The 25739-nt window shown below is 37.7% G+C and overlaps 1 protein-coding gene and 1 non-coding gene across 7 annotated transcripts in view; both read right to left on the reverse strand.

Moving 5' to 3' along the window:
• Positions 1 to 25739, reverse strand: part of UBE2K (ubiquitin conjugating enzyme E2 K) — a 65928-nt gene that overhangs the window by 29059 nt on the left and 11130 nt on the right. For 4 of the 6 annotated variants that reach the window (XM_044913003.1, XM_044913000.1, XM_044912999.1 and 1 more), the window contains exon 2: positions 576 to 669. The exons of the other annotated variants lie outside the window; for them this stretch is intronic. In XM_044913003.1, the coding sequence (XP_044768938.1) occupies positions 576 to 669 (94 nt within the window). The remainder of the gene's footprint in view (positions 1 to 575; positions 670 to 25739) is intronic. 6 annotated transcript variants of the gene reach the window in all.
• Positions 21536 to 21681, reverse strand: LOC123324275. The gene has a single exon (XR_006539737.1). It is a non-coding gene; the product is annotated as a U12 minor spliceosomal RNA (small nuclear RNA).

A 25739-nucleotide genomic window follows, 5' to 3' on the forward strand; every position in this document is an offset into this window, starting at 1 on the left:
TTTCTTACCACCCAATTCCATAGTCTAAAGTAGCTACAGACTTAGTTTGTGAAAACAAAGTTCAGCAAAGTTGCCTCTTTTCTTTTCTCTGTCTTGAAACGATACTCAAAGCTTTCCTGAATAAAGAAAATTAAATATTTGGAATACAGCCTGTGTGAAGACACATGAATGAATGAAATACTTAATGACATACAGGGGAGAGGAGCTTTTTTAAAAAAATATTTTGTCAGAAATTTAAGGCAAGGTTTGTTATAGATACCATATGAAGGGTAACTGAGCATCTATAGTCCATATATTAGAGGCTTAACATGCTAGATGTCTTCTACTGTTAAATTCTAACCTATACTATACAAATTGTAACTTGGCTCTACTAAATCTATGTTGGGGAAAGAAAAAAATCAGCTAAAATTCAGTAAGAAAAATCAGTCTATATAAATATCTAAATTTATTATTTAAATGTAATATCCTAAGCCAAAACCTTCCATGTAATTTATAGATGCTTAAGATTATTCTGATTTAATGTTTCAGATAAGTTCTAATACGCACAATATTTTGATACAGAAAAAAGTACTTGCCTTCATATGGTGTGTCTGGAGGTCCTGCTATTTCTCCTCTTAATTCTGTAAAATTCTCATCTACAAGATCTACTTTAATTTGATTTTTGCTCGTCTTAAAAATAAACAGAAAATAAATGTTAGTTATATCAGCAAGAAAAAAGCCTATTTTAAAGTATTATCTATAAAAAATTTTGAAACCCCCTCTTTAATAAACTTGATTATCTGCTCTAGTAAAAATAATAGCCTGTGCTTTTCTAGGATTTAATTAGCCAGTTTTGAGAATATTTAAAACCAAAAAACTAACAAATTTTCACTTGTTTTTAATGCAATAAAACCACTTTGAGCAACAGTACAATGGCTTGTTAACATTATTGGAATGTTTAGAGAAAAACAGCAGACACCTATTTTATATTTGCCAGCTTCATATATGTTAGGTCCAAAGTGATAAGTCTATTATTCATCTGTAGATGAACGCTGCTGTAGTATACCCCACGTTACATGGGTTCTATCCATATAAACAGAAAACTCAGGGTCATTAAAAGCCATGTAGGGTATAAACTCTCACTTAAACTAACCACAACAACTCTAGATGTTTAGGTTAACTGAACCTATTCCATCCACCCAGATGGTGAAAGCTCTAAGCATCTGACTAATTCTCCTTTCCATGAAAATTCCTGAAGCCTAAAATGCCTCACTAGAATCATCTAATGCCTTCAATTTCTTTTTAGGTTGCTTAGTTTAACCAAAGCTAAACTTAGTTTACTTCAGTGGCAGCTACCTACTTTTCAAAACAGACTGTTACTTTCAATTTATCTATATCTATTTATTTTGCACATTACATTTCTCAAAGTCCTTTCACATCTATAGTATCATTTCAATTTCTCAAACCGTTCTGAGTTAATGGTGACCTTAAATGATTCAGAACCCTCCAGGGGGATTCACATTAATGTTCAAAAGTACCTGTCTGCAAACAAGCTCTCCACTTATATTTTGTAATGTTCAGTAATACCCTACTGGTCTAAGTCTAAATTCCTAATACGGTAAACTTTCTCTTTTTCTCAATTGTTAAAAACATAAATCCTTAATATACAAGTTATGTTTTCATTTTTTTGGTTAGGATTTCATATTTCTACCTAAGTAACACAACATATCCACTCCTACAAAAAAAGCCTTGCAAGATATCAATAGTAAATTTTTTGCTTTCAAACCTACCTTTTTAAGCTTGTTTACTGGATGAACAATGTAAGAATTACTGTTCTAAGGTCCATGGCTTCCTCCCCCAACCTCCAACAAGTAGATACCTATTGTTACTCTTTTTCTGTACTAAGCAGTTTGTATTAATACAGAATAAGTACTGAAAAAATATAACTTGGGCGCCTGGGTGGCTCAGATGGTTAAGCGTCTGCCTTCGGCTCAGGTCATGATCCCAGGGTCCTGGGATCGAGTCCCGCATTGGGCTCTCTGCTCCTTGGGAGCCTGCTTCTCCCTCTGCCTCCCTCTCTCTGTCTCTCATGAATAAAGAAATAAAATCTTAAAAAATATATATATAATATATAACTTAAAACCCAAAGTCATTTCATGACTTCTAATTAATCTTATCGTTTAATAATAACATAAGATTAAAAAACTTTATGCATTTAAAAAACCTTCTAATTAGTCGGTTTATTTCATAACTTTTTTCTATTTTACCTTTGGGATTAATATATTTCATATTTTTCTGAAGTTAATTTTACCCCAAATTAAAATTAATTACAAATATACATGGGAAACTTCTTCCTGTGCCCTAAAAAATCATTATCATCCTTAGTGATTTGCGGTGGAGGATGAAATATACAATTTACCAACAATAAAGTACTTTGTCCAGTACGCACAGGAATGAATGTTAAAATGAAAATCAGAGGCACCACACTTTCACTGACCAATTTAAGAAACTGCAAGTAGAACTATAAGACTTCCAATTCTCCCCTGAGAGTTCTAAGTAAAACAAGAGTAATGAGATGTTGCAAATCATCAATGCTTTCAAAGTTCTTTATAGCTTCCCACAATATCCCCTTTCCAAAAGGAAGTAAATAACCCTAAAATGTCAGGATACTAAAGGATGTGATTAAAGTGTTGGGGAGGAAAAAAGGATATAACAGAAATTGGAGAAGCTGCCTTCCAGACTGCCCCCAATTCTCAAGTTAGTAAAATGTTAAATAAACAATTATTAATTTTATTAGTATTCCTCTGTCCTTATTTCTGTCCTCATTACCCCCAAATTATAATTAGAGGAAAACATCTTTTTTTTTCTCTACAGAAAGCACATTACTAGTGTATGAAAATGTACTAAATTAGCTAAAAAAAAATACAATCACCATGATGAATCCATTATAAAGAAGCATCCTATATGGTCTAGATAGAGTAGGGTCTTTATCTGCAGATAACCAAAGATAAAAAGAAAATGGAAAGTTAAAGACAGATTTTTCACAGCTTAATTTTTCCATCACGCAACAATTATCCTTTATTATCTCCACAGTTTACATCCAGTTACTCCACAATCCAAAATTCTGATCCCAGTGCCCCCAACAAACTTAAAATCCCACTCAAGGACTATAAGGAAGATACGGAAAATGGCAAAAGATGACAGTATTTAAAAAAGTATGGCCTTTGAAGTCAGACAGATATGAGCTGAATCCAAGTTCTGCCACTTACTTGTGGCATTAATTTAAGTCACTTAACATCTCTCAATTTTATTACTCTAAAATGAGAATACATATCTCAAATTTAAATGAGAATCTTCTAGAAAGAAGTAGCATAGCTACCCTTCCGCTAGTAGTATTAATTATAAAAACCTTTGCTTTCAAAGCCCTACTTTATAAAATTTATTTCACAGCTCTGTTTCTAGTCTAAGAATGGAAATGTTATTTCTAAAAATAAATAACAAAACAATGTGTTATTCATTTTAATGACCAGAAACACTAAGGCTTTTGGATGAAACCCTGCAGAATGGTGTTACCACTGTACTACATTTTTTGTGAGGACATCTGCAAAATTGCTTTTTTATATTTTCTTCTCCCAACTCAACTAAACACAGAGTGGGACCTCTGATAGTCCTGGTTTTTCTGATGTTCCTTTGTGGCTCCAATGCGTTTCTAACACATAAAAGGAAAAGAGATGAATAGAAGCTACAGTTCCTAGTAAACATTTTTAAAATGAACTATTAAAACATAACAAAGTATGCAAAATAGCACATAATGTTAAATCTTATCTGGATGTGGTAAAATTAGCATTACTGCTAATAAGCGATAGTGCAGAATTTAAAGCAATTCTAATAGATTTCCAAGGCCAAGTCTCTTGGTGAATTGATATCATCATCACAAAATTTGTCCAAATAATTCCTGAAGTCTACTATATGCCAGAAAGAAATCTCAAGTGTTAGTGAACTAAGATCCCTGCCCACTTGGAGCTTACATTCTAGTGAGGAAAACTAAAAACTGAAAGATTTTATCATAAAAGCTCTAAGTACATTGTTATTTAACCTGTTTAAACTAACATGTGACCTCAAGCAAGTTAATTAATCACTCTGAACCTCAGTTTCAACCTGTCAACTGGGAATTATAATTTAATGAATTAATATATAAAACAATGCCTGCCACAAAGTAAATGATGAATGTATAGTAGTCATGTAACATTGTAACATGTTGACTTTTGACAATGACGTAGGAGCAGAAAACTTCCACCTAAAGCAAATATTGCATATTTTTTTGAGAACCACTTGTCACATTACTCTCGCTTGTATTTATCCCTAAAATTTATTCTAAAACAAAATTTCAATCTAAATTTCAGATAGACAAATATAATTCTAAATTACCCCTAAAGTTATAGATCATTCTCATATGCCATAAAGAAACTATTAGTTTGTTTCCTAGTCAAATCACAACTACCAAAGTTTAGGGGCACTGTTTATCAGTATCATGAAAATAAATCTGAAATTCAGTTCTTCCTAATTTGTTGGAAATGAGGCTTAAAAGGTTTAAGAGTTGCCATTATTTTCCCCTAATTTAATATGAATGACTTATTTTCCCCTACTATTCTAAGGCTGCCCAAATAAAAAAGATTTTCACTTTCCAAGCAGTTAATAAGTAAAAACAATTCTGAAGCTTGGGGCATGTCACATACCCAAAGCAGGTTGACATGGAAACTAAGAGACCAGAAAGGAACTGAAGCCATGGGAACATGTATGACCCTTACTAAATACAAGTTCTAGATCAGTGCTGTCCAATAGATATATAATAATGTAAGCCACAGGGTTCCTGGGTGGCTTAGTCAGCTAAGTGTCTGCCTTCGGCTCAGGTCGTGATCCCAGGATCCTGGCTCAGCGGAGAGTCAGCTTTGCCCTCTGCCCCTCCCCCCATCCCACTCATGCTCTCTCTTTCTCTCACTCTATCCCACAAAAATAAATAAATAAAATCTTAAAAAAAAATGTAAGCCACAAATGCACTTTAAAATTTTCTAGTAATCACATTAAAAAGAGTGAAGGAAGTAGAGAATTAACTCTAAATTTATCTCCTATATATAAAATTATCATTTTAACATGTAATCAAAATAAAAATTTGAGATATTTTCATTTTTTAAAAAAAACAGTGTCTTCGAAAGCCAGTGTTTAATTTACAAATCACATGCACATTTCAATTTGGACTGCCCACATTTCAAGTGTTCAAAAGCCACATGTGATAGTCAAATCCACAGATATAGAAAGTAAATTACTGGGGGCTGCCTGGGTGGCTCAGTCGTTAAGCGTCTGCCTTTGGCTCAGGTCATGATCCCAGGGTCCTGGGATCGAGCCCCGCATCAGGCTCCCTGCTCAGTGGGAAGCCTGCTTCTCCCTCTCCCGCTCCCCCTGCTTGTGTTCCCTCTCTCGCTGTCTCTCTCTGTCAAATAATAAATAAATTAATTAATTAAAAAAAAAAGAAAGTAAATTATTGGTTGTTAAGAGAGGAGAGGGAAGGGAGATGGGAAGGATTTGCTAATGGGTACAAGGATTATTTTTAAGGAGATGAAATGTTTTGGAATTAGTTGTAACAGTTGCACAACTTTGTGAATATACTAATAACCAGTGATTTGTACACTTTAAGAAGTCAAAAAACAGTTTTTAAAAACTTGAAAAAAAGTCACATGTGGATAGTGGCTACAACACTGGACAAGTGCAGCTATAGAGAACCAGGAAATAACAGCTTTTCCAATTACAGCAACAGTCTATCATTAAAATTTTACCTTCTGGATTTCTGTCATCATACTTCACACAATATATAATGCAGAATAATTAAAGTTCTGAACACATTAATCCAATGAATATTTACTGAGTACTCACTATTTACAAGGCAAATAGGTATTGAGTGGTAAAACGATCAACCAGAAATGTTCTCTAACCCACCCTATCCACATATATAGAGCTTTCATTCTAAGGTATTAAACAATAAATTATACAACTTTTAAATGAAGTACAGAATATCATGAGAGTAATATTTAACAAAGAGAATATGGAGGATAAGAAGAAGCTTCTCTGAGGAAACTACCTTTAAAAGATTTACGAATGATGTCAATGATGGCATTTCAAGTCTGCCCTGTGCAAAATAGAAGCAAAAATGGTCCTGGCATGTTTAAGAATTGAAAAGCCACCAATGTGCCTAGAATACAGACAAAATAAAGGAGCTGAAATGAAGCAGGGAAAGTAGGCAGGAGCCAGATTATGCAAAGTCATGAAGAACGATGAGAAACATTTAAAGCTGTGACTTGACAATCAAATTTGAGTCTTTTAAAGAACAAACAGCTGTATAGGGAGGAAAAAATGCCTGGAGGTAGATTAAAGCAGATACAGAGAGAAAGGTTAGGAACCAGTGAGAGTAATTAGTCCATTGGGGGGGGGGGGGAGAAAGAAAGGAAGGAAGTCCACTTTGATGAAAAGAAGTAAATGAATTAAGAGAGATAAGAGATAGGGGCGCCTGAATGGCTCAGTCAGTTGAGCACCCACCTCCTGATTTCAGCTCAGGTCATGATCTCAGGGTCATGAGATCAAGCCCCACATCGGACTCCCTGCTCAGCTTGGATTCTGTGTCTCCCTCTCCCTTTGCTCCTCCCCCTGCTTGCACTCCCTCCCATGCGTGTGCTGTCTACCTCTAAAGTAAGTAAATAAAAATCTTAAAGAGAGAGAGAGAGAGATGGGGTAAAATTTCTAGGAATAAATTATTATAAACTAAAAGTGTATGATCTCTTAAAGAGAGAACAAGGATCAGTCTTATAGTTTGCTTTTCTACTGAGTGGATGATAGTGCAATAAAAAACTAAGATAAGGAAACAAGAAAGTGAGAGGTCAGAATTTGGGGAAGTGGAAAATAAAAACTCAGATTTGGACATGTTGAGAAGAGCTATATATGAAAATCCAAAGGGCCAAGAACATGGTTCATGGTCTAAAATTCAGAAGTAATCTGGGCTGAAGATATGATGATGAGCAAGACAGGAAAAACCAAGATAGTCTGTTACCACTGGCACCAAAGGAAGAAAAATGTTTTAAGAAAGTAGCTAATGTTGCTGGCAGAGACTAAGAATAATAGTTAATACTTATATAACACCTTCTAAGTAGTATTCTGATTTATATGTAATAACTCATTTGACCTGTTAACAATCTTATGTATCTACCAATAAAGAAACTGAGCTACAAAAAGGTCACACAGCTAATAATTAGTGAAGCCAAGTTTCAAAAATGACTCATGAGCCAAACCATACACATTTAATTTCACTAAGATACCATCAATTACAGGACGCCCTGTTGTATGCAAGAAAAAAAAAAACACAACAAACCTTTACTTACACTATGACACAATATTTTGTCATTTAGATTTTTTTAAAGGGGGGGGGCAGAGGGACAGAAAGAATCTTAAGCAGCCTCCACACCCAGCACAAGCCAATGTGGGGCTCAATCTAACAACCCTGAAATCATGACCTGAGGTGGATGCTTAACCAACTGAGCCACCCAGGCAACCCCTAGAACTTTTTATTTTACACTTACTCAAAGAAACTTTAGACTTCACATGTATCACCCTTAAGACTGCATAAAGAAAAAATAAGCAAAATAGTTATTTTCTTCATATTTAAAGCCTTGAATGTGTACACACAAACACACACACACACACACACACACAATATCCAGGACCATACATAAGAAACTGGTAATAATGATTCCCTTAAGGTAGTAAAACTAAGAACTATGGGAGAGCCTGGGTGGCTCTGTCAGTTAAGCATCTGCCTTTGGCTCAGGTCTTGATCCTGGGGTCCTGGGATCAAGCCCCGCATCGGGCTCCCCACTCAGCGGGGGAGTCTGCCTGTCCCTCTCCCTTTGCCCCTCCCCCCGCTCATGTGCTCTTTTTCTCTCTCAAGTACATAAATAAAATCTTAAAAACACACACTAAGACCTATGGATCTGGGATAGATGGGAGACTATGGTGCCATTTTTTCCACTTCTGACGGGGCTATCATAAAGCTACTAAAATCAACAGCATGGTATTGGTAAGAGAAAAGACACACAGACCAATGGAACAGAATAGGGAGCTCAGGAATAGGCCCATACGTATACAGTCAACTTATCTTTGATAAAGGAGTAAAAAACGGCACTAGACCAACTGGACATCCACGTGCAAAGTAGTCTTATATTACATTTTACATTTTCTAAACTGGTAAAATTCTTAATATCCAATACTGGTAAGGTTGATGGGATACCAATAAAGCTCAGAAGCCCTTTCAAAGCAATAGAGCAAAAAGTATTAACACCATAAAATTCGTCACACTCTTTAACCCAGTATAACCACTCCTAGAAATTGCCTAAGCAAATAATTTCATTACAGGTAGAAAAAAATATATAACCCTAACGGAAATCATTGATGCATTAAATATAATGAAAAACATTAATCTAAGTATCCATTAATTGAGGGATGTCTACAAGAATTATGGTGCAATTTATTTTTAATTTATTTACTTTTTAAGATTTTATTTATTTATTTGGGGGAGAGAGAGAGAGAATGAGAGAGAGAGAGAGAGAGAGAGAGAGAGAGCATGAGATGGGGGAGGGCCAGAGGGAGCAGCAGACTCCCCGCCAAGCAAGGAGCCGGATGCAGAACTCAATCCTGGGACTCCAGGATCATGACCTGAGCTGAAGGCAGTCGCTTAACCGACTGAGCCACCCAGGCACCCCACGGTGCAATTTAATAGAACACTACAAACAAAAATAAATGAGTATACTTCTGGTTTCCAATCCAACATGTAAAAACTTAGAAATCATCACTCCCATCCACAGAAGAAAAAAGCTAAACCGAAAATCAACAACTCCTCTTAAATCCATCAGAGAATTGAAGCCACAGGGCAAACTGCTGCCCCCAAAATCACAGAGACATGATGGGCAGAAAATAAGATTCAAACTTATCAGGGCAAAAGCACAAAAGCATGAACCATTACCCAGGTAGGAAAACGTAAACTGTAATTGACAAACTGCTGGAGGCACAGTGGGGATGAATTTGAGAGTGAAAAACTCTCAAGGGGCCTTCCCATTTTTGTTGAGTTTTTACCTCCAGGTTCCCTATCAGGTTTTCAGAGTGAAGATCAGAGGAAAATGCCCTCATGCTCCTGGCAGAGAGAAGGGGAAAGAAGCCATTTTGAAATAAACCGAGAGTATTCGGTTTTTCTTAACAAGGCCTGCCCTCAAGAGAAACTTTCACCAGAGCCTAACCAATTAGGGTCTTAAAATAGATCTAACCAACCTGAGGGAAGAGAAATACCCTATACCAAACCCTTCCAGTCTTCTAGTATCATCGAAGTGGCGGGGGTGGGGGGGGGGGTGGGGGAGACGACTGAGAATCTGAAGGTCACAGCCTGGGGGGAGGGGGGTAGACTGCCTAAAAGACTGAGATGCCTGGGTGGCTCAATCAATTAAGCACCTGCCTTTGGCTCAGGTCATGATCCCAGGGTCTTGGGACTGAGTCCCGCAAAGGCTCCTTGCTCAGCAGGGAACCTGCTTCTCCATCTACCTGCCGCTCCCCCTGCTTGTACACTCTCTCTGACAAATAAATCTTAAAAAAAAGACTGAGACCCAATTACAGGACTATAGATTGCTTCCCCTCCCCCAACCACTACATCAATAGGGCTCCTGTGTAATAACAGGGGATTACAACTCAAAGAACTGCATGTCTCAGACCTGACTTAAGAAGATGTCTCTAAGGAGCCCCAGAGGCAACAGGGAAGACAAAAACAAGAGCATCAGAGGAGATTTTAGACTCTGGTATCTACAGCTAAACAAACAGTATCCCTGGACAGACAGACATAAAGTCTCACACCAAAGGCCTATTTACCTCAGTTCCTTTTACCCAGTAGATCATGTGTGGCTTTCGCTTTCAAGAAAAAAATTATAAGACATACCAAAAAACAAAACCACAGAAAAAGACTCGGAAGGCAGAAATGCTAGAATTAGACTAAAAATTTAAAACTATTATTAATATGCTAAATGTCATTATGGAAAAAGTTGACAACATCTAAATCAAATGCGTAATGTTAGCAAAGAGATGGAAACTCTAAGAAGGAATTAAAAGAACATGCTAGAAATAATTAAAAAAAAAAACTAACAGAAATGAAAAATGCCTTTGATGGGCTCATTGGTAAGTGAACACAAACAAAAAATGAATCTGTGAGCTAGAAAAAACGTCAACAGAAACTCCAAAATCTGAAATGCAAAGGAAAAACAAATGAAAAAGACAGAACAGACTCTCCAAAAGGTATAACATACAAGTAATGGGAATACCAGAAAGAGAAGAAAAGAAACGAAGAAATATTTGAACCAATCATGACTAAGAATTTCCCTAAATGACAATCAATCACAGATCCAAGAAATTCAGAGAATATAAAATAGAATCAATCCCAAAAAATCCATAGCTAGGAATATCATATTCAAACTGAAGAAAACCAAACACAAAGAGAAAAGCTTGAAAGAAATCAGAAGAAAAAATAAACCTTGCCTATCGAGGAGCAAAGATAAAAATTACATTGGACTTCTCAGAAATCATGAAAGCAAGAAAATGGAATGTAATACTTAAAGTGCTGAAAACAGGATCGAGTGGGTGACTCGGTGGAGCACGTGATTCGATCTCAGGGTTGTGGGTTCCAAGCCCCATGCTGGATGTGGAGACTACTTTATAAAAATAATATTAATAAAAACAAAGTGTTGAAAGCAAAAAGCCCTACCAACCTAAAATTCTGTATCCAGCAAAATTATCCTTCAGATAGGAAAGATTAAACTAAAGACTTCTCAAAAATAAGGCATCTGTTGTCAGCAGACCTATCTTGTAACAAGTGTTAAAAGAAATTCTTCAGGAAGTAGGAAAATGATATACATAAAGAAAGAAAGAGCATTAGAGAAAAAATAAAGGTAAAATAAAAATCTTTGATCTCTTATTCTTTTGGGGGGGGAAAGTAAAGTGGGGGGGAAAGAGTGGGAAAAGGGCAGAGGGAGAAAGAGTCCCAAGCAGGCTCCACGCCCAGCACGGAGCCTGATGTGGGGCTCAATCCCACAACCCTGAGATCATGACCTGAGCCAAAATCAAGAGTGGGATGCTTAATGGACTGAGTCACCCAGGCGCCCCTAATTTTTTTTATTCTTAATTGATCTAACAGATAATAGTATGTTCAAAACAGTAACAACAACAAAGTATCTCATGATTATATCTTATGGGTAAGAAATTAATGACAAACATTACAATAGACAGGAGGGAGAAAATGTGAATTTTGTTACAAAGTACTCCCACTACCTGTGAAGTAGTATAGTGTTATTACAGAGTACTTGTTAAGTATATATGGCAAATTCAAAGGCAACTACTAAAAAAAAAAGAAAAAGAAAAAGCACAAATAATATGCTAAAAGGAGGAAAAAAATGGAATCGTATAAAATGTTCAATAAAACATGTTAAGGCAGAAAAAGAGTGTAAGACAAAAAAGAGAAAGAACAAGGGCAACAAACAAAATACAGTAAAAAAAGGCGCACCTGGGTGGCTCAGATGGTTAAGCGTTTGCCTTTGGTTTAGGTCATGATCTCCAGGTCCTGGGATCAAGCCCCACGTTGGGCTCCCAACTCAATGGGGAGTCTGCTTCTCCCTCTCCCTCTACCTCTCCTCCTGCTTGTGCTCTGTCTCTCTCTCTCTCTCAAATGAATAAATAAAATCTTAAAAAAAAAAAAAACTTAAAAAAATACAGTTTAAAAAAAAAAAAAACTTACTGAGCCACCCAGGATTATATATTAATCCAATATATCAACAATAATTTTAAATGTCAAGAGTCTAAATATAACAAAAGACATACTATTGGAGTGGATAAAGAAAAAGGTCCAACCATGTTATCTAAAAGAAACTCACTTTAAATATAAAGACAAAGACACATTAACAGTAAAGGGGATGGAAAAAACTATAAAACTAAGAAAACATAAAAGCTTCATGACAACTAGATTAGGCAATGATTCCCTGGATATGACACCAACAAAAATAAAAATAAACTGGAACTACATCAAAGTGAAAAATTCCTGTGCATCAAAGAACATAATCAACAGAGTAAAAAGGTTTCTATGGAATGGAAGAAATTATTTACAAGTCATATAAATGACAAGTGATTAATATCCAGGATATATAAAAGAACTCTTAAAATCAACAACAACAAAAAACAGGGATGCCTGAGTGGCTCAGTCAGTTAAGCATCTGCCTTTGGCTCAGGGTCAAGTCCCTTTTCCTATCGGGCTCCCGGCTCAGCAGGGAGCTTGCTTCTCCCTCTGCCTCTGCCTGCCGCTCCCCCTGCTTGTGCGTGCTCTCTCTCTGATAAATAAATAAAATCTTAAAAAAAAAAAAATCAACAAAAACCAAACCCAATTAGAAAATGGGTAAAGTACTTGGGCAACCCTGTTGGGACCCCTCTCACTCTTGAAAGCTTTTTCTGTATCTTCACTTAATAAACTTCTAACGCTTTACTCACAAAAAAAAGGGGGGGGGGTAAAGTACTTAAATAGACATTTCTCCACAAGATATACAAACAGCCAACAAGCACATAAAAAGTTGCTCAACATCATTACATAACTATAATTAGGGAAATGCAAATCAAAACCACAATGAGATACACGGATCTATCGGGATGCCTAGTATCAAAAAAAAAAAAAACAACTGAAAATAACAAGTGTTGGCATGGATATGGAGTAAATGGGACCTTGTGCATTGTTGTTGGGAATGTAAAACAGTGCAACCACAATGGAAAACAGTATGTTGTTCATCAAAAAATTGAAAACGGAATTACCACGTGATCAAGCAATTCTACTTTCAGGTACATGCTCAAAAAGCAGGGTCTCAAATAATCTGCACACCCATTTCATGGCAGCATTATTCAAGAACAGCCAAAAGGGGGGTGCGTGGGTGGCTCAGTCAGTTATGTGGCTACCTTCAGGTCATGATCTCAGGGTCCTGGGATCGAGTCCCACACCAGGCTCCTTGTTCAGCTGGGAGCCAGCTTCTCCTCTGACTGCTGCTCCCCCTGCTTGTGCTCTCTCTCTCTGATAAATAAATAAAATCTTAAAAAAAAAAAAAGGAACAGCCAAAAGGGGGGTTCCTGGGTGGCTCAGTAAGCTAAGCATCTGACTCTTGATTTTGGCTCAGGTCATGATCTCAGGGTCCTAGAATAGAGCCCCCCGTTTTGAGGATTCTCTCTCTCCCTCTGCCCCTCCCCCCACTCTCTCTTGTTCTCAAATAAATATAATAAATCTTTTTAAAAAAATCCTTGAAGTACGTATGTGCTTAACAACAGAGTTTCAGGGGTGCCTGGGTGGCTCAGTCAGTTAAGCATCCAACTCTTGATTTCGGCTTAGATCATGATCTCGGGGTTGTGAGATCAACCCCACATCAGACCCCATACTCAATGGAGAGTCTGCTTAAGATTCTCTCACCCTGGCCACCTGGGTGACTCAGTCAGTTAAGCGGCTGCCTTTGGCTCGGGTCATAATCTCAGGGTCCTGGGATGGGAGCCCCGTGTCGTGTTCCCCACTCAGCAGGGAGTCTGCTTCTTCCTCTCCCCATCTCACATGTGCATGCGCTCTCTCTCTCAAATAAAATCTTAAAAAAAAAAAAAAGATTCTCTCTCTCCCTCTCCCCCCTCAAAAATAAACAAACCTTAAGAAAAAAAAAAACAACCCACGGAGCTTCAAAATACATGAGGCAGTAACAATAAAACTATGAGAAACAAATGAATCCACTACTATAGTCAGACTTCAACATCCCTCCATCACTATACCTCTATTTGACAAATCCAGCACACATAGATGGACTAATCAGCAAACACCAAACTGGATCTAATGTACATCTATAGACTACTTCATCCAACAGTAGGAGAATATACACTCTTCTCAAGCTCAAATAGAACATTCACTAAACCATACTCTGGCCCATAAAACACAAATTCAAAAGAACAGGAATCATACAACATATACTTTCAAACCACAATGGAATTACACTGGAAATCAGGGGCACCTGGCTGGCTCAGTCGGTAGAGCATGCAACTCTTGATCTCAGCTTTGTGAGTTCAAGCCCCACACTGGGTGTAGAAATTACTTAAAAATAAAATCTTTTAAAAATAAATAAAAATAAACTAGAAATCAATGACAGGAAGATAGCTAGAAAACCTCAAAACACTTGGGGGATTAAACAACACATTTCTAAATAACACATAGGTCAAAGAATACATCTTAATGGAAATCTTAAAATATTTTGAACTAAATGAAAACAAAAAGACAACATCAAAATTTGCAGATGATAAAAATAGTGCTTTGAGGGAGATACATGTTGAATGCATATATTAGAAAAAAGTCAAAATTAATAATCTAAGATTCCACCTATGAAATCAGAAAGAGAACAACTTATATACAAAGGAAAAGGAAAGTAATTTAAAAGTTGAAGCAATGAAACTGAAAACAATGAAATTGAAATCAATGAAATTGAAAACAAGAAATAAACAGAAAAGTCAACTAAACCAAAAATTGGTTCTTTGAAACAATCAAGTAAATTGATAAACTCTAGACAGATTAAGAAAAAAAGGACACAAATTACTAAATATCAGAAATGAGAGACCCATCTCCACTAATCCCATCGACATTAAAAGGATAAAGTAATATTGCAAACAACTCTATGCCCAAAAATTTGATAACCTAGATAAAGTGAATTGATTCCTTGAAAGACACAATCTGCCAAAATTCAACAAAGATGGACTATCGGAGTAGGATTATATGTATTAAGGAAATTGAATCAATAACTTTACAAAACAAAGAGCATCAGCCCCAGATAGTGTCAATGATGAATTCTACCAAACATTTAAGAAATTACACCAATTCTCTACCGCTTATAATCTCTTTCGTAAGGTAGAAGCAAAGCAAGAAGTATTTCCTAACTCATTCTATGAGGCCAGTATTACCCTAATACCAAAAGCAGAAAAATGACAAGTACAGACCAGTTATCTTTCATGAACATGTATGCAAAAATCCTTGAAAAAATATTAGCAAATTTATTCCAACAATGAATGAAAAGAATTACACAGTTACCCTTGAACAACAAGGGGGTCAGGGGTGCTGATGCCCTGTACAGTTGGAAATCTGCATGTAACTTTTGATTCCCCAAAAACTTAAGTACTAATAGCCCACTACTGACCAGAAGCCTTACTGATAACATAAACAATTAACACATATGTTGTATGTTACATGTATTAATACTGTATTCTTACAATAAAGTAAGCTAGAGAAAAGAATATACCAACAAGATCATAAAGAAGAGAAAATACATTTACGTTACTTTACTGTATTTGTCAAAAATGTATAAGGGGACCTGTGCTATTCAAATCTGTGTTGTTCAAGGGTCAATTGTACACCATGACAAGTGGAACTTAACCTGGGTATACATGCTGGTTCAACATTAAAAAATCAATTAATGTACCAATCACATCAACAGGCTAAAAGAAAAACTAACCATATCAATAGATGCAGAAAAACTATTTCACAAAATCCAAAACCCATTCACAATAAAAACACTCCATAAACTAGGAATAGAGTGGAACTTTCTCAACTTGATAAGTAATATTTACAAAAAAAACACAGCTAACATCATATTTAATGGTGAGAAACTCAAAGCTTTCTCAGTAAGATCATGTACAAGTCAAGGATATCCCTCTTACCACTCATTTTTAACATTATACTAGTTCTAGCTACTGCAAGAAGAAAAAGCGTATAAATTGAGAAGGAAAAAATAAAACTTTATTCACAAATGACACCTATGTAGAAAATCTAAAAGAAATGACAAATTCCAAGAATAAGCAATTATAGCAAGGTTGCAGGATACAAGGTTAATACACTAAAGTCAAGCACTTTATATATATATCAGCAATGAACAACTGGAATTTGAATTCAAAAACACAATACCATTTAACGTTAGCACCAGTAAGCCAAAATACTGAGGTATAAATCTAACAAAATATGTGCAAGAACTATATAAGGAAAACTTATAAAGCTCTGATGAATGGTATCAAAGAACTAAAAAAACGTAGGATGGGGCGCCTGGGTGGCTCAGTCGTTAAGCGTCTGCCTTCGGCTCAGGTCATGATCCCAGAGTCCTGGTATCGAGCCCCGCATCAGGCTCCTTGCTCAGAGGTAAGCCAGCTTCTCCCTCTCCTACTCCCTCTCTCGCTGTGTCTCTGTCAAATAAATAAAATCTTTAAAAAAAAAAAAAAATGGAGGAGTGACCCTACCAAGCTTCAAGATTTAGAGTAAAGCTACAGTAATCAAAATATGGTACTGGCCAAAGAACAAATAATCCATGAAACGGAATAGACAGCCCAGAAATAGGCCCACATAAATATAATACAGTCAACTGATCTTTGACAAAAGAGTAAAGGCAATACAACAGAGCACAATCTTTGCAACAAATATTTCTGAAACTAGACATATACATGGGGAAAAAAAAATCTAGACACACTCACAATACCCTTCATGAAAATTGACTCAAAATGGATTAGAGACCTAACATAAAATACAAAAGTATAAAACTCCTAGAAGATAACAAAGGGGATAATCTAGATAAACTTGGTATGGCTATGACTTTTTAGATATAACACCAAAGTGCAATCTGTGAAAGAAATAACTGATAAGTAGGACTTCCCTAAAATAAAAAACTGCTCTGCAAAAGACAATGTCGTGAGAATAAAGGAAAAAGGGACTGGGAGAAAATATCTGCAAAAGACATATCTGATAAAGGACTGTTACCCAAAATACACAGAGAATTCATAAAATTCAACGATAAGAAAACAACACAAAAAATGAACTTAAGACCTTAACAGACACCTCACCAAACAAGATATACAGATTGCAAATAAGCATATTAAAAGACGGTCCACTTCATATGCCATGGAGGAAATGCAAATTAAAACAACTAAATACCACTGCACACCTATAAGAACAGCCAAAATCTGGATGAAATGCGGGCAAGGATGTGGAGCAGCAGAAATTCTCAATCAGGGGCGCCTAGGTGGCTCGGTCGTTAGTCTGCCTTTGGCTCGGGTCATGATCCCGGGGTCCTGGGATCGAGCCCCGCACTGGGCTCCCTGCTCAGCAGGAAGCCTGCTTCTCCCTCTCCCACTCCCCCTGCTGTGTTCCCTCTCTTGCTGTGTCTCTGTCAAATTAAAAAAAAAAAAAAAATCTGAAAAAGAAATTCTCAATCAGTGCTGGTGGGAATACAAAATTATACAGCCACACTGGAGACAGCTGTGGTTTCTTTGAGAACTAATCACACTCCCTTGTTATTTACCCAAAGGAGTTGAAAACTTATGTCCACACAAAAACCTGTACATGGATGTTTATAGCAGCTTTATTCATGATTGCCAAAACTTGGAGGCAACGAAGATGTACTTCAGTAGATGAATAAACTGTGATACATTCAGATAAGGGAATATAAATATATATTTGTTACATATACAAATATATAATAAAAATAGCTATCAAGCCATGAAGAGATACAGAAGAAACTTAAATGCCTATTGCTAATTGAAAGAAGCCAATTTGAAAAGGCTACATATTGTGCAATTCCAACTATATGCCATTCTGGAAAAGCAAACCTATGGAGACAGTAAAAAGGTCAGCAGCGGTGGTAGTGGGGAGGGAGATGGACAGGATGACATAGAGGATTTTTAAGGCAATGAAAATACTCTGGGGAGGTGCCTGGTTGGCTCAGTTGGAAGAGCATGCAACTTTTGATCTTGGGGTCATGAGTTCAAGCCCCACATAGGGTATAGAGATTACTAAAAAATAAACTTAAAAAAATACTCTGTATGATATTATGACGACGAACGCATGTCATTACATATTACATTGCCCACAGAACAAACACCACCAAGGGTGAACCTTAAGGTAAACTATGGACTTTGGATGATTGTCAGTGTAGGTTCAAAGATTGTAACAGATGTAATCTATACCTTGGTAGTTTGTAGGGATGCTAATGAGAGAAGCTATGCATCTGTGGAACCACGGGGTGTCAAAAAGTTGTTCTTAAATCTTGTGATACTGCACAAGCTTTCCTTTACAACTATCATCACACACAGAGCTAAAATACTTTTAGTATGGTTGTACCCTTGTTCGTATTTACTTAAGAAAGTTCATAAACTGAAAATTCCTATATTTACTAAATATATAAATGCACAGAAAAAGTTATTGAAAGGGGCGCCTGCGTGGCTCAGTCGTTAAGCGTCTGCCTTCAGCTCAGGTCATGATTCCAGGGTCCTGGGATCGAGCCCTACATCGGGCTCCCTGCTCAGCAGGAAGCCTGCTTCTCCGTCTCCCACTCCCCCTGCTTGTGTTTCCTCTCTCATTGTGTCTCTCTCTGTCAAATAGATAAAATCTTAAAAAAAAAAAAGAAAAAGTTATTGAAAGTTCCCTCTGAAAGAGAGGATTAGGACTGAGGAGAGGAAGGAAAGGGTGCCTAAGTATTGAAAACTTTTACTCTAGGGCACCTGGGTGGCGTAGTTAAGCATCCGACCTTGGCTTCGGTTCAGCTCATGATCTCTGGGTCGTCAGATCAAGACCCACGTTGGACTCTGGGCTCAGTGTCAAGTCTGCTTAAGACTCTCTCTCCCTCTCCCCCCTCCCCCAACTCTCTCTCTCCTTGAAGTAAATGATCAAAAAGAAAATTAAAAAAAAAAGAAAACTTTTACTCTGTGTGTGTGTGTGTGTGTGTATATATATATATATATACATATTTTTTTTAAAGATTTTATTTATTTGACAGAGAGAGAGGGAATACAAGCAGGGGGATTGGGAGAGGGAGAAGCAGGCTTCCGGCTGAGCCAGGAGCCCGATGTGGGGCTCGATCTCAGGACCCTGGGATCATGACTTGAGCCGAAGGCAGACGCTTAACAACTGAGCCTCCCAGGCGCCCCTCTGTATATTTTTCACAAAGACCCTGTATCCTTAATTTAAAACAACTTTTTGATCTTCCAAATTCCTATATCACTAAGAAATTTCAAAGGAATTTTAAATGATAAAAAGTACTGACAGCAAAAAAGACAAAATAACAAAACTCTTAAAGAACTGAAACCAGGGCGCCTAGGGTGGCTCAGTTGGTTAGGCGACTGCCTTCGGCTCAGGTCATGATCCTGGAGTCCCGGGATCAAGTCCCGCATTGGGCTCCCTGCTCGGCGGGGAGTCTGCTTCTCCCTCTGACCCTCCCCCCTCTCATGCTCTCTCTATCTCATTCTCTCTCTCAAATAAATAAATAAAATCTTTAAAAAAAAAAAAAAACCTGAGGAAGTATGAATATTAGATACCAAGGAATTAACATTTTCTTTGGCAGGACAATGATATTATGGTTATGTAAAAGAATGTTATTTTTAGGAGATGCAAGCTCAAGATTTTAGTAGTGAATTACCTTCCTATCAGTAACACTAACAATTGTTGAATCTAGATAGTGGGAATGTAAGTATACTTCAACTTTCCATTTGAAAATTTTCTTAATTAAGGGGCACCTAGGTGGCTCAGTCAGTTAAGCATCTGCTTTCAGCTCAGGTCATGATCCCAGGGTCCTGGAATCAAGCCCCGCATCGGGCTTCCTGCTCAGCAGGGAGTCTGCTTCTCCCTCTCCCTGTGGCATTCCCCCCCCCCCCCCAGCTCATCCTCTCTCTCTCAAATAGATAGGATTTGAAATCTTAAAAAAAAAATTTTCTTAATAAAAAGTTAAAAAAAATTAAAAAATAAAACTGGACAACTGATTTTTCTATTTGACTTTAAAAAAAGATTGTATTAATGGAGAGAATATGATGAAACTGGCTGCCTCATACAATGCCAGTGCTAGAGTAATTTACAACAAACTTTCTGGGAAGCACTTTGGTCATCAGCATATGAAAAGTTCAGACACGAAGACCAGTAACTTTTTTCCAAGATATCTATCTTAGGGAAATAAATTCATATAAAAATTATATGAAGATATTCTATTCAATACACACACACACACAGTGGAAAAAACAGAAACAACTTTTTTATTTTTTTTATTTGACAAGAGATACAGAGAGAGAGGGAACACAGGCAGGGGGAGTGGGAGAAGCAGGCTTTTCGCGGAGAAGGGAGCCCGATGTGGGGCTCAATCCCAGGACCCTGGGATCATGACCTGAGCTGAAGGCAGACGCTTAACGACTGACCCCACCCAGGCGCCCCCAGAAACAACTTTTAAATGTTCAACTAAAGAAAGGTTTAGGGTGGCTTGGCTGGCTCAGTCGGAAGAACATGAGAATCCTGATCTCGGGATCATTGAGTTCAAGCCCCATGTTGGGTGTAGAGATTACTTAAATAAATAAAACTTAAAAAAAAAAAAAAGAAGAATGGTTTAGTCAGGTAATACTAAATATTAGATATATAAATTAAATACTGTTAATATTTAATGCTATTTAATATTTAAACAAACTTTTTAAAAAGATTTTAAGTAATCTTAGTAGCTCAGTCATAAAGCACCTGTCTTCGGCTCAGGTCATGATCCCAGGGTCTTGGGATCGAACCCCACATCAGGCTCCCTGCTCAGTGGGAAGCCTGCTTCTCCCTCTCCCCCTGCTTGTGTTCCCTCTCTCGCTGTCTGTCAAATAAATAAAATCTTCAAAAAAAAGGTGGGGGGGCGCCTGAGGGGCTCAGTTGGTTAAGCGGCTGCCTTCGGCTCGGGTCACGATCCCAGGGTCCTAGGATCGAGTCCCGCATCGGGCTCCCTGCTCAGTGGAGAGCCTGCTTCTCCCTCTGCCTCTCTCTCTCTCTGTCTCTCATGAATAAATAAATAAAATCTTTAAAAAATAAATAAATAAAAATAGAAGTCACTGAATGGGATTTTTCAGAAAGCTCTTTAAAGGGGACGAACTCAGCTGACATGTGGGTTATGCCTTTCCCTTTCTGAAATTAAGACATGTTGTCTGGACCTCTGACAGGCATTTCGAGAGTTTAAGGACAAGGGTCAAACTCCTAAGAATGGTAAATTGAAAGTTAGTAGTCTATTAACACCGTAAAATCCCTAACCAAGCAACTCTGGGATACTTCTCTCCAGACTTGACTTTACTCCAGCCAAACTCAACCCCTAACTCCTAAATCCTTTTTATTTATTTTTTATTTTTTTATTTCCTTAAAGATTTTATTTATTTATTTGACAGAGAGAGAAACAGCGAGAGAGGGAACACAAGCAGGGGGAGAGGGAGAAGTAAGCCCCCCGCAGAGCAGGGAGCTGGATGCAGGGCTAGATCCTAGGGTCCTGGGATCATGACCTGAGCTGAGCAGACACTTAACGGACTGAGCCACCCAGGCGCCCCATCCTTTTTCTTTACATCTTCAGTTTCAATTCATTCTCCACACAGCAGCCAAAGTGGTCTTTTTTTAAAGGGGGGATGGGCAGGTCTTGACTCCCAAGGATCCCACAAAGTAGACGCGTAACCTTAGGGGCAACCTTTATCTGCTCAAAAATACATCTCAGATTAGCAGTGAGGAATCAGGCATCACCCCGCATTATTTCCTTAGTCATAAGTTTAAGGCATCAAAGTTTGTTTTTTTTTTTTTTAAGAGAGATCTAGAGAGAATGTGCGGGTGGTAGGGGTAGGGGTGGGGTGGGGGAGAGGGAAAGACAGAATCCCAAGAGGGTTCCATGCCCAGCGCAAAGCCCGATTCGGGGACTGATCCCATAACCCTGAGATTATGACCTGAGCTGAAATCAAGAGCTGGACACTCAACCAACTGAGCCACCCAGGCGCCCCCGAAGTGGTCTTTTAAAAACAAAAATTTTGTTCTTTTCTTTAAATCCTCAAATGGCTTCCAGAGTCACTTAAAATACAAATTCTTTACTTTGGACTTAGGAAGTTTTATGTGATCTGGCTCCTGCCTCCCACATCTCCAACTTCATCTTGCATCATTCACCGCCTCTTACCCACAATACTCCAGCCACAATAACCTTTTGCTTGCTTAAACATAGCAAATTTATTCCTAATTTATGGCCTTTACATTCACTATTTCCTCTGATATGGAATATTTTCTTCCCCTAAAGACATAGCTTTATCATCAGATCTCAATTTAAGTCAAGAGTCCTAGGAAAGGCCTTTTCTGAACACCCAGTCAAAAACAACCAATTAATTTCATCTATACAATATTGTATTTCTCTGCATTGCTTTTATCACTTATTTGTCTGTCTTACCTTGCCCACTCATTACTGTAGTCTCAGCACATATCATAGTACCTAGGATAAAGGGAGCCCTCAAATAGTTGTTAAATAAAGAGCTGTTGGTACTGATGATACAAAGATGAGCCAAGATGCTTCCTTACTCTTGAGCTTCTCAGGGAGCATCGGGCTCCCTGCTCAGTGGGGAGTCTGCTTCTCCTTCTGCCCCTGCCTGTGCACGGGGGCATGCTCTCTCAAATAAATGAATAAAATCTTAAAAAAAAAAAAAAAAAAAGTAGGGAGTCTAGTAGTGAAAGACACCTTTGAATCACTTTGAAAAACATTAAAAATTACAAATCTGGGTTGAAAGTCTGATTGGAATTATATTCAAAGCTCTTTTAAAAACTTCTAAATGTATGTATATATGTACAGAAAAAAATGAAAGAAAAAAAACAATAGAAGGAAATAACCAAAATGAAGATGTATCTCTACATGTTTGAAATATTTCATAGACAAACAAAATATTTTAAAGAAAAGAATTATCTCCAGGGGTGGGATTACAGATAATTTTTACTTTATTATAGTTCTATGTATTTTCCAAAATTCAATAATAAGCAAACATGTTACTTTTGTATTCACAGAAACTGGCCAATTACTTAAAAGGGAAAAGCAATTAAATGGTTCTACATTGACTGTATAACGATTACTAGTTCTTTCTGTATGCATATAAGAATTGATCATCCTACTGTATGACTAAGTTAATTCCAATTTACCCTCCCAACTATCAGTTTAAGGATTATTCCCAAGGAACTCTTTCCCTCAGGTTAGGTTACCCCACCCCAACAGTTCTCCTTATTTAAACTCAACAAACACACATATAATTGTTCAATGTTTCATTGCCTTACTAGACCATAATTTACTCCATAATAGCATGGACCATGTGTATCTTTTTTAAGATTTATTTATTTATTTCAGAGAGAGAGCGAGCGCACAAGCATGAACAGGGGGAGGGGGAGAGGGAGAAGCAGACTTCCTGCTGAGCAAGGGGCCCAATGTGGTGCTCAATCCCAGGACCTTGGGATCATGACTCGAGCCGAAGGCAGAGGCTTAACTGACTGAGCTGCCCAGACTGAGTCACCCAGGTGCCCTGGACTATGTCTACCTTATTAACAACATAGATGGCATTCAATAAATATTTGTTGAATAAATGAAGAAAAATGTAGACTTAAACTAAAGAGTTAACCCATAGTGATACAGATGATGTCATATATAATACTAAATAGATGCCCCCCTGAGATCTTTAACAGGGAAAACTACAGAATAAATTAAAAAAAGACTGCCTTCCCACCATCTTATTTCCCAGTTTTTGGCTTTGACATTGTATCACCCCAAAGCACAAACTGACCAAATTATCAACACTCACACTGAACAGAATGGGTCACCTTTATCAACATATTATAAAGTCCCTAGTCTCAGAAGCAGGATAAGAGGTCATACTTTCAAATGGTTGGGTATGAGGTGCCGGGCGCTTAAAAAAAATCCTTAAACTCATTTGGGAAAACAAGTGCCTCCTTCTTACCTGGCAATGAGCTAAGCAATGGAGAACTGAAAATATAAGTCTCTGCCTTTAATGACTCACACTCACAGTTCCTAAGAGCAGATAAGAGATAAAGCACCTAAGTAAACACCTAAGGATATAACAAAGTATATGACCAAGCCTACAGATACAATGTCTGACACATCTAACCACCTAATATCTCATCCAAACACCTAATATCTCATCCAAACACCCAATGGACTAGTAATACCACTCTCAGATACACACCTAAAATTCTTACACACGTGCACCAAAAAAAAAAAAAAAACCCGGAAATATCCAAATGTTCCATAGACGCATCAACTTCAGTATATTCTATTTTTTTAAAAAAGGAAATACTACAGAAGGATTTAAGAAAAATGAAGCAAAATGTATTATCACTGCTAAAAAGCAATAGTATCAGACAACCCACACTTTAAGTATGCCAATCCCAAATAGGATAGTTCACATAAAACAAAGAAACCTTGGAGCACCTGGGTGGCTCAGTCAGTTAAGTGTCTGTCTTCGGCTCAGGTCATGATCCTAGAGTCCTGGGATAGAGCCCTACATTGGGCTCCCTGCCCAGTGGGGAGTCTGCTTCTCCCTCTGTTCCTCCTCCACACTCATGTTCTCTCTCTCTCCCCCTCGCTTAATCTCTCTCTCTCAAATTAAACAAAAACAAACCAAAAAATCCACAAAAACAAAACAAGGAAACCTAAAAGTAAAGTACCCACAGTCACTTGAGAAAGAAGTCTACATATACTAGCCCTGCATTTGTAATCACTAGAAAAATATGTAATCCCCAAAAGGCTGAAAATAATTGAGTAACAGGCCTGCCCTAACACCTATGCAAAGGGTTTATGCACGTGCAGCAGCAACTCCAAAAAAAAAAAAGTAGATGCCTTCAAAGATTTTTTGGCTTACTGTAAATGTTACTAAGCCTACCAATTCCAGGCACTATACAAGATGAAGGAAAAAAGATGAGTTAGTATCTTCAAGGAGCTCAATGATATCTAGCAGCAGCAGAAAGACATATGTACAATTACCAATACATATATAACTACTCTAACAAAATCCTGACAAAATGACACTGGAAAATAGGGATAAACTGTGTTTTCACAAAAGGTTTATCAGGAGTGGCATTTTAGGAGAAGTATATTTCAAGGGCAAAGAAGGAGGTAAGGGCTTATTGAAGGCAGACAGAATAACTAAATGGTGAGCAATATCGTGTAGCTGAAGATCTGAGAGTGAAGTATGTGTAGGCATGTAACTGTGTTGAGACTTGACAGGAAATAGGTCAAGAAAAGTAGGCTAGAACAAAAGTATAAAAGTTTTGCCTTTATGCAATAGGCAGTAGAGAGACTAAAGGAAAATGACAAGATCATATTTTAAAAATTAAATCATGTGGCATGGGGACACCTGGGTGGCCCAGTCAGTTAAGCGTCTGCCTTCAGCTCAGGTCATGATCCCAGAATCCTGGGATGGAGCCCCACGTCAGGCTCCCTATTGAGTGTGGAGTCTGCTTCTTCCTTTCCCTCTTCCCCTCCCCATGCTCTCTCTCTCAAATAAATAAAATCTTTTAAAATCAATCAATGAATCAGTCCTGTGGCATGGCACCAGGAGAGTTGAACAGAGGATGCAAAGAAATAAATGTAAATAAGCAAACTGTTTGGGACGCCTGGGTGGCTCAGTCAGTTAAGCCTCTGCCTTCAGCTCGGGTCATGATCTCAGGGTACTGGGATCGGGAGGGATCAAGTCCTACATCAGGCTCCTTGCTCAGCGGGGAGTCTGCTTCTCCCTCTCCCTGCCACTCCCCCTGCTTGTGCTCTCTCTCTGACAAATAAAGTCTTTAAAAAAAAAAAAAAACT

The sequence above is a fragment of the Neomonachus schauinslandi genome, chromosome 2 (assembly GCF_002201575.2).
Source record: "Neomonachus schauinslandi chromosome 2, ASM220157v2, whole genome shotgun sequence".
NCBI lineage: Eukaryota > Metazoa > Chordata > Mammalia > Carnivora > Phocidae > Neomonachus > Neomonachus schauinslandi.